This window comes from Propithecus coquereli, unplaced genomic scaffold, assembly GCF_000956105.1.
Source record: "Propithecus coquereli isolate 6110/MARCELLA unplaced genomic scaffold, Pcoq_1.0 Scaffold19, whole genome shotgun sequence".
NCBI classification, from domain to species: Eukaryota; Metazoa; Chordata; class Mammalia; order Primates; family Indriidae; genus Propithecus; species Propithecus coquereli.
The window spans coordinates 9,408,386-9,418,675 of NW_012143856.1; the positions used below are offsets into that span (position 1 = coordinate 9,408,386).

At 44.9% G+C, this 10,290-nt stretch overlaps 1 protein-coding gene across 2 annotated transcripts in view; it reads right to left on the reverse strand.

Moving 5' to 3' along the window:
* Positions 1–4,569, reverse strand: part of TSC22D2 (TSC22 domain family, member 2) — a 49,371-nt gene extending 44,802 nt beyond the window's left edge. The window contains exon 1 of one of the 2 annotated variants that reach the window (XM_012642939.1): positions 1,644–4,569. In XM_012642939.1, coding sequence (XP_012498393.1) covers positions 1,644–3,586 — 1,943 coding nt within the window. In that variant the 5' untranslated portion in view covers positions 3,587–4,569. The remainder of the gene's footprint in view (positions 1–1,643) is intronic. The other variant, XM_012642940.1, reaches the window with a different exon arrangement.
* Positions 4,570–10,290: the final 5,721 nt, after the last annotated feature.

Genomic DNA, 10,290 nt, shown 5'->3' on the forward strand with positions numbered 1-10,290 from the left:
TTGGGAAACCAGTCATCATTTCTTGAAGAGATATGGGGCAGTGCATAGGAAGAGAGAGGTAAGCAAAAGATTATTTACCAACTCATCAGAAAAGAAAATTGGCTTCTGGCAGCTAAAGGGAAGATGCCTGCTGACTATTACCAAAGGTGAAAAAATAAACTCAATCCGCATTTCAAGTGTGCCCCTATGTGTGAAAATGGGAGCAACTATAAAAGTAGAGGGATTTTTCTGAGTGGCTTGTGTAATCAGTTTCTTTACTTGGTAGTCCTATCCATAAAAAATTTTTCAATGACTGGCTAGCTGAGCTCACTTATGGACACGTGGTATTCTCTAAGTGTTCTTAGGTGGAAGAAAGACTCCCCATAAACAAGTAACCTACAATAAAAGATGAACTTTGAAGATAAATGAATTTCAGTAAACATCTTTCAAACCAATAGAAATATATAACAAAAATACAAGAAATGGGAAGTTAAAAAAATGTGAAGGAACTCAGAAGAAACATAGAAAGAAAAAGCTTTACCATAGTTATCTCACTGTGTTCTTCTACATATCAATTTTTCTAGAAATCCAAAAAATCAATTTAGATCTTTTAAAAACACCTAAAATTAACCACTCTCAAAACAAATGTTTAACTGCAAATAAATGTCTAACTGTAAAATACCTGAAAATTTTTCTGTAATTTTTAAATGTAATTTAAAAACATATTAACACGTCAGCTTTCAAAAATTTGCGCTTTCTATATATATAAATAAAATATCCATGTGACGTTTCCTTAAAGTCACTAAAATTTCTCATCAAACCATAACATCAACTGTTGTAGAAATGGTGTAGCAAAACACCAATTTTCACTTAAATCCTAAAAAAAGGATCCCTAAATACAGGGAGCCAATTATTGACATGTATATTTTTACTGTAAAGTTATTCTTAATTTCAAGAACTACAGCTTTTACTACTGTTAAAGAATCTCATACCTCCCTTTCCTATAGTAAGACGGCTGGTGGAAGGTAAGAACATCTTTCCAATACATTTTTTTGCTTAATCAAAAGAAAAAAAAAAAGTAGTATCTTGGGAAGCCTCTGACCTTCTATCCCCTTTTATTAAAAGGCTGAATTAAGCATGATCTTCAAAGCTGGATTTGATATTTCGCCATTATCTCTCCGGCCTTTGCAGACACACTGGAGGAGATTCCTTACGTGGATCTTTTTTTCACTAGAGGTCCTTCTGGTTTTCCAAAATGGAAAATTTGTAAATAATTTTATGTCTCAGCCTCAAAATTCACACTGATAAAACTCTCTGCCCTTCAGTGTTCAAGTGTGATTAGTATCTAAGAAAGGGACAATCCTATGGAAGCGTAACATACCAGATGCCACCTTTAAATTATAAGGATTAACCTAAAATTCACCTTTTGAATACACAATGCACCCCTACCATTTTAGTGCTTTTAAACAATTGTGACAAGACCAATTCTCTCATTACACTTTTACATCAGCAACCTAAATCAATTTTACCATCCACAAACTAAGTTTTATATTTAAAAGTGTTAAGGGCCTCAATTGAAAAAAGAAATCTCCCTAGAGTTGCATCCTAAACAACAATGTCGACCAAGCATTTCTAACAAATATTTAAAATAAAGATTTCCATACCTGTCTTCATCACCATCAACAGGAATAGCTATGCCGAACACGGAGGTGGCCAGACTGTTCATAGGTGTTAACTGAAGGGGGTTTGCCAGGGCATCTGCAACAGGAGGCTTCACAACAGGCTTATTTTCAGCAATGAGAGAGAGTGGTGGTTGAGGTAGGGGTTCTGATTTTCTTCTAGTATCGTCAACTTGCCCGACTAAAGGCTGAGTCTGAGTCTGAAACTGGCTTAGGTCAGACTGTGGTAGACTTGTTGGTGCACTGTGTGTGCCTTGCGCTAAGGGCAGCCCAACATGCTGGATTATGCTGCTGCTCCTGCTAACTGGTGTATGGCTGCTCTGCTGCTGCGACTGGGCCAGAGGCGCGGGTACATTTGGCATAGTAACAGAAGTGGTAGACACACTAGGCACGCTTGGAGCGGGCACAGCTGCAGGCACGTTTGGAACTCCGGGCACCATGGCGTGAGGGCCACCAGGTACGGCTGACAGCTGACCACTGCCACCCAACTGCGGTGGAGGCACGGACTGGGGCTGCCCTGCCCCTGTAGGACCCATGCAAGGCTGCACCACGCCTCCCACAGCAGCTGGGGGCACTCCAGCCGGCTGACAAGGCGCCGCCTGCCCGCCTTGCGCTGGTCCTGGCCCCGGGGCTACGGCTTCACTGGGCAGGGAAGACGCGCCCATTATCTGCGCGCCCGCTGAGGAGGCATTCTGGCCGGTGCCCACGGGAAGGCTGGCCGCCGAGGCAGGGCTCGCTCCGGCACCCGTGGACGAGGGCTGTGCGGCGCCTGGCGGCTGCAGGCCGGCCACGTGCTGCTGCAGATACTCACTTTGGCCGGAGGGCTGGACGGGCAGCAAATGCCCCGGCGGTATCTGCGGCTGGGGATACGCGAACTGCTGGGGCTGCTGCGTTGCAGAAGCGCCGACGGTCAGGCCCTGCTGCGAAGGCAGGGACATGGCCGGCTGCGCCAGGGTTACATTCGTCGGCGGCAGACCCTGTCCACCCGGCCCCGTTCCCTGGGGCTGGCTTAGCTGCGCGGCTGTCATCATTGGCTGAGGCCCGGCTGCGGCTCCCGAGAACGGCGGTAGTGGAGCCGAGCTTTGAGCCACAGCCCCACCTACGGGCGGCGGCGGCTGTGGCTGCCCAACGCTAAAACTCTGCGGCTGGGCCGGAGTGGGCTGGCTCATTTTCTCTGACGGGGGTAGCTGTGACACAGCAGTCAAGGAGCTGTCAGTTCCCGAGTCGGGCCCGTGCGCCCCCTGCATGGAGGCCACCACTACCACCACCGACCCTCCGGTGGCGCCCAGGCCGCTGTCCCGCTCTGCAGTCTGGTCAAAAGTATTGCTGTGTCTAATGCAATCCCCGGACCTAGTTAGGACGCTGCTGTCTGAATCCCGCTCATAGTATTCCATACACGTCCATCGGCCGCGTCGATAGGGTTCCCCGCTCCCGTGGTCCAGCTTGATCACGCGAAAACGGGAACTACAAGTCGTCGGAGGCTGAGCCGGGGCTGCAGTCCCTGGCCCGGCGGGTGGGCCCCCGCCCGGTGCTCCGGAGGCGGGGGCTGAGGTGGCAGCCGCCGCCAGGGTACTGGCGAGCGCCCCAGCCACGCTCCGGGCTGAAACGGCTCCTCCTCCGTTGGCGGGAGCAGCCGCTGCGGCCGCCAGCTGCCCATCGAGGAGTAGATTTGGGGAGACGGTCCCAGGAGTCTCTGCATCCCCAACATTGTTGAGCGTCTCTTCAGAGGAGCTGCGCTCGCAGACCTCCTCAGGGCCATAATCCGTGGCCCGAGAGACGTCGAAAATCTCTGAGGAGACGTCCTCTGTGCGTGACTCGTCCGGGTCGTCCAAGCTTTCGGTGTCCTCCGTGATGCTAGTGGCCACCTGGGCCGTGGTGACACTGGTGATCTGAAAGCAGCTCTTCTTCTTGGCCGGCATCTTGGACATGGTGAAGGCTGGAGAGCAGAGAGGCACGCCGGCTCCTCTGGGATCCTGCCGGAAACTGGGGAGGGCAAAGCACGGTCCCCCAAAGACAAAGTCCGAGTCCGCGCTGGGGTCTGAGGCCCGCAGCTGTAAGAGTCACAGGCTGATCCGGGGCCCGGCCGGTCGGTGAGACATCCTCCTCCCCGTTTCTTTCAGTGTCGGTGTATTCGGCTCTGCTCCAGTCTCAGTCCCGCGGCGGCTCCTCCTTCCTTTTCACCTCCCGCAGCCGCGGCGCCTCAATTCAATCCCCTCAGTGGCGGCGAGAGCGCGATCTCAGGGGCGGGCCGGCTGCTTCCTCTCCCGTCTCCGGGCCGCCGTGTTCAGTCCAGCTCCGCGCGGTCAGCAGGCCTTGGCTGGGGGTGGGAGTGGGAGGGAGGGGAGGAGGAGAAGGAGGCGGCGGCGGCGGCGTGAGGGGCGGTGCTGCCCCGCTCGGGCTCCTCTGGCCAGTGCCGGCGTCCGCTCCGAGCTCTCCGACTGAGGGAAGGGGAAGGAGTGGCGTGTCCAGAGCCGAAGATTCCTATTTCAGCCAGGAGCCGCGGGCCGGGGTTGGCTGAAGGTCCGCGGGCAGGCGGCGGGGCTGCGGCGCGGGCGGGCGGCCCTCCCTCCCCGGCTCTAGCCGGAGCTCAGCCCCAGGGACATGTCGACTGTCTCTGGCGGAAACCCGCTCTGGGGGAGGGGAAAGCCGGCTCGGTCCTCCCCTTACAGGGGGAGCCACCCCCGCGGGCGGCGGCGGCGGCGGTCTCGGCCTCCCCTCGCGGCTCTTGAGAGAGTGAGGGGCGGCGGCAGACCGCAGGCCAGCGAGCGGAGGCGCTCCGCTGTGTGAGGTAGCGGTGGTTGCTTCTTCGGCTCCTCCTTGGTGCGCCGGATTCGTACCAAGAGAAAACTGAAATTCAAACTGCTGAAGCGGCGGCTGCAGCTCCCTCCCCTCGGCCAAGATGGGGCTGAAATGGCCGCGCCAGGGATGCTGGGAGGAGCAGCAGCCCCGTGGCCGCCGCCGCTGCCGACTAAAATGCCGCCGCTGCCGCAGCCACCGCCAGCGCCGCAGCCGCCGCCGTTCCGTGACGCACCGGCGTCGTGACGTCACCGCCCCGCCCCCCCTCTGGTTTCCTGCAGTTTCGCGTGGAGGCCTGAGGTGGGGGGAGGCGGTGGGCGGGCCTAAAGGTTAAAAAAGGGGAGCGGTTTCTTTATTTAAAATTTTTAAATTTAAAATTTGCGCTGAAGGTTCTTTACATGTTGAAGAGCGAAAGACAATTTTAAATTCCAAGCCAAGAGAATCTTACAGTTGCGCTCACCAAATGTTTTTATATCGGTTTGTTATGAGACACTGAAAGACTGGAGGTCACGTGCTGCGTCTAATGTTTAGCAAAATCTTAGTGAAACGAGGGCGGTGGGAATGGGGGTTGGGGGTTTTAGATAGAATAAAGAGGGATACGGCTGGAGTAACAGAATCACTTAAAAAGTCCTGAAAAAAAAAGTTGACCATTATAGTCAGAGGAGTGAAATGTCGAGAGAAATGGGGATGATTAATCAAGAACAGCAAGCCAGATTGAGTCAGAAAAATGATTTTTCAGCCAGAAATTCTGTCTCCGACAACGACATCACGGGATAGTTACTTGCCCTGGGTGAAGTCAGTTTAAAAAAAGATTAGGGGTTACCAACATATTCCTAAATTTCCCGAATTTGCTGTGATTCCAGGCTGGAAGAGTTCATTTAAACTCTTGGACTGTTTTTACTTTCAGCACGAAATCAGCTTACGGGCTCCATAAATGTAGAACCTACTGCGTTAAATAGTTACAGTTCTTCCTTTTGTTTATTCTAAAACTCTTAGTTGGAGCCAAGGTGTTATATGGTTTGGACTGGGCCATGAACAACTATAAAGTCAGAAAGCACCCTTTCCTGTCTTAAAACAAAAAGCAACTATGAAAGTACTGGCAAATTTATCATCTTGTAGCTACTTTCTGGCCAAAGAAAATGATAAGGCCATTCTTCTGAACAGTTAAAAAATTGAGAGTGGTCTCTTGAACTTTGACAGACTACAGAAGTCATCATTTAGATTAAATCTAAGAAGTCTTGCTGGAAATCCAGATTTCATGTTTATTGCAGCTTTAGCAATCACATCATGATGACCTAAATCAGTAAATCGTTCTACTCAGTTTTCTAATCTTTGAAGACAAGAAATACTTTTTATCCCAAAAGATGTTTTGAGAATTAAAATTTGCAGAGAATTTTTTAGGTGCTTAGTTGTAAGCAATAGATAGAGCTAGGTCTTTTTTTTTTTTGAAACAGAGTCTCACTCTGTTGCCCTGGCTAGAGTGAGTGCCTTGGCGTTAGCCTAGCTCACAGCAACCTCACACTCCTGGGCTCAAGCGATCCTACTGCCTCAGCCTCCCGAGTAGCTGGGACTACAGACATGCGCCACCAGGGCCGGCTAATTTTTTCTATATATTTTTAGTTGTCCAGATAATTTCTTTCTATTTTTTTTTTAGTAGAGACAGGGTCTCGCTCTTGCTCAGGCTGGTCTAGAACTCCTGAGCTCAAACAATCCACCCGCCTCGGCCTCCCAGAGTGCTGGGATTACAGGCGTGAGCCACCGCACCCAGCAGAGCTAGGTCTTTTAACCTTGGTAAAAACCATGTTCTCCAAACCCAAGTGACTGAAGTTAGGATGTGAAATGAGACTACATAATAAAGTCCCTGTTTCTTAAGAGGGTGAGAGAAAGTAAAGGAACAAAGTGTAACATTATGTGGCAAGAGATAGCTAATGGAATGTTTCACTTCTAAATCTGAAATTTCAGTAATTGTTAGAGACAGTTTTCCATCGATAAATTGGATCAACTTGTTAAATCCAGTATGAATTTATAAAAGATTAATTTAATTTTGGATTGATTTACCAGATTGTTTAAAGTGGTTGTCAATGGGTGGTGTTGATGGTGTGGCTTTTGGAGAAATAAGTGTGGTATGCCTGCTTATTTCTTTATGTTATCTTACCACATAAACTTCTGAATTACTTGTTATGGTACTTTTAAATCACACATTTCAAGGAAAAATCTTGAAGTAGTCTGTAAGGCCATTTCTCCTTAAATAATAGATAAAGGATTTATTGTGAAATGAAAATAGAGAAAGATAATTTAGAAGAGATCAAGAATTGGGCTAAATGGTAAGAAGTGGGTTAAAGATGTTAAAAGACATCTTTAAAAAAATATGATATATAAAATTAAAATGTTTCATTTAGATGGTTAAGGATTTGTGTGTGTTCTCTTAAAAGTACTGTTTTCCAAAAGTTTAAAGGCCCTAGCTATTTTTATACATTTGCCCTTAAAAGATGTGGAGAATTTATTGCATCAAACTGCTATGAAGAAATAATAAGAATTCTGATGGTTGCAAGTAAGTCTGAAATCAATGTACAGAGGATAGAAATTGATATAACTATATCCAAACTATAAAAATATATGTAATTCATAAATTGGTCCACAAAGAATTAAAAGCCTTTAAATAACTTATTAAGATAATAGGAAGCAGGAGATAATGTGCAAGTGCATATTCTCTGTGTATGGAGAGTTATTAAGTAACATGCTAGTATAACTCACTAGAATGAAGAGGTCCCTGGAGTCCCAAACTTCAAGGCTAGGAGTCAATGCAGTTATCTGGTTCCATGCCTGCATCCAGAAACAGTACATGGAGGCTGTGGGAATCCTTAGCTACTTGTAAGAGCCTCCAATTTGACTGTCCTATACATCTGCAGTCCCCAATGCCCAGGCCATTGATGAGTACTGGTCCATGGCCTATTAGGAACTGGCCCCACAGCAGGAGATGAGCAGCGGTGAGTGAGCGAAGCTTCATCTGTATTTATAGCCACTCCCCATCCCTTGCATCACTACCTGAGCTCTGCCTCCTGTCAGATCATCAGTGGCATTAGATTCTCACAGAAGTGTGAATCCTACTGTAAATGGCGCATGGCAGGGATCTAGGTTGCCCTCCTTATGAGAATCTAATGCCTGATGATCTGAGGTGGAGCTGAGGTGGTGATGCTAGCATTGGGGAGGGGCTGTAAATACAGATTGTTATTAGCAGAGAGGTTTGACTGCACAATAAATGTAATGTACTTAAATTAGCCAGAAATCATTCCTACCTCCGTCCGTGGAAACATTGTCTTCCACGAAACCGGTCCTGGTGCCAAAAAAGTTGGAGATCGCTGCTATACGTGGTACTTTGCTCAAAGATTTCAAATTGCAGCAATGTATGGGAAGTACATTTAGGAAGAACAATGCAGGGGTAAAAAAGCCCTTAAAAACTAAGCACTGTTTCCACTGATAAAAAAAAAAAAAAAACCTGCTACAGCAAGATCTTTCCATTATTTGTAAACATCATACCCCAAATTTTACTAGGTTATTATCTAACCATATCAGTACCAGATGGTGAATTATTTCGTAGTCACAAGATCCTGGAATGTAAACTGCAGATACAAAAACCTGACTTTTTTTCAATGAATGTGTATTATACTTAAAATAATAATGATACATTAATCTAAACATTCTGGAGTGAAGAAAATTATACTTTATGTAAAAAATTAAGTAACTGCCTATGCTAAGAGAAGCAACCCTTTAGCATTAAGATTATAAACTAGACACATTTATTGAACATTCCCTGTGTACATGAAGAATTGGACAGCTTGGGCTGGGCGCGGTGGCTCACGCCTGTAATCCTAGTACTCTGGGAGGCTGAGGCGGGCGGATTGTTTGAGCTCAGGAGTTCGAGACCAGCCTGAGCAAGAGCGAGACCCCGTCTCTACTAAAAATTAATCGGATAACTAAAAATATATAGAAAAAATTAGCCGGGCATGGTGGCGCATGCCTGTAGTCCCAGCTACTCGGGAGGCTGAGGCAGAAGGATTGCTTGAGCCCAGGAGTTTGAGGTTGCTGTGAGCTAGGCTGATGCCACGGCACTCTAGCCCAGGCAACACAGTGAGACTCTGTCTCAAAAAAAAAAAAAAAAGAAAGAATTGGACAGCTTGTATCCCAGCCAACAAGTTTTTCTGAGATTTAGAAATAGCTTATGTTTATTTTCTATGTTTTTATCATCAAATTGTTAGAAAAATATAAAATGGAGGAATAGTTTGCAGGTTCCAAAAAGCATTTACTAGAAATAAATATCAGTTGTCTAAACAAGTAGTACTTCATTTATTTCTATGATTTTCCTGGGTTGCATTTCTGGAACATATCATATTAATAAACTCTTGTGGTGAGACCATTGTGTGATATTATCCAAAAAGGAGAAAATAATGCAATGAAAAAAGACTAAAGCTAATGAAATTCCATGAATACTTTTATAAAGGAAAACAATGAGATGCACATAATTTGAGATACACAAATTCTTAGTTGAGAATGAGGTGTTTAAGATTTCCACATTAAAAAAAAAACTTCTATTAGATGTTCTTTTAGAGTTTGAGATACTATAAAACGATGATATCGTTTTTTTTTAATAGTGAAGATTTCCTTGAGTCCCAAAGACTTTTGAAGTTCAGGCAAAACATAGCAATTTGGAGAAAGAAAAGGGTGCATTTTGAACTAATAATAGATATAATGTCCCATTAAAACCTGTTTTATTTTATTATAGAATTTAATTTAGAATCTAAAATATTAGCTCTGTAGTTGTACAGTCTAGTTTATGTGCTGCAATGTAGGGCCACACAGGCAATCCTTTAATCTATAAAAGACTATTTCTTTTTTTATTCAACATTTTATGTGGCTACTTGAGATAAAATTTTAAAAATCTGCATTTCCTAGTGGGAGAGATCAAGAATAAGCTCCAGTTTTGCTATAAATTTGTTTTGTTATTGCTGACAAATCTATCAAGCTACTCAATGTGATACTATTGGCAATACCGTTTGCTAATAAAAATGAAAGCAGTGACTAAATAGCCATGATTTTATGAAGATGCCATATTCTGTCATGAATGAGCTAGTTCTTCACAGACATTCAATGGCATATCCTTTGATAAGGTGAATCATCACCATCTATTCTGTCTTTCTTGTGTATGAATTTGGTGTATAGCTTAAAGTGATAATATACCCATAATTTTAACTTGTAAAACTTTAATACTCACAAAAGAACATTGAAAATCATTGCCAATTTCTAGACTTCTGGGTTATAATTCCCTCTTTGTGTTACTATTAATACTATCAGCTTATAAAGTTTAAAAAATGTGTGAGACTGTAGATACTTGTATAAACTGAATTTAGATATGAAAGATGGCCTAAATGGCCTTGATTTATAATCTGAAGGTTGTTCTAACCTGGTCGATTGGACTACTTTTAATTCATAGGAGCCAAGGGTTGAAAGACACAGATAGAATCTTGACTACCTTGCATTCCTAGTTATGTCTTAATTCCAAAATAAACTAGCTCTTTAGTCACTGGAAACAAAACATTTTTAGCATTTAACTTTAGAATACTCGAAATCCCACTTTGAAAGCATTCATACTCATTAAAAGCTCAACCTATGATTCGTGTTTGCATAAGGATTTGGATGTTCCTTAAAATGGTCATGTAATGAGCTGCTTCTCTGCAAATTAATACTACCCTCCCCCATCCTTAACCTGAGATTTTTTTTTTTTTATTTCAGGGTATTATGAGGGTACAAACATTATAGTTGCACTTTGTCTTTGCCTCAC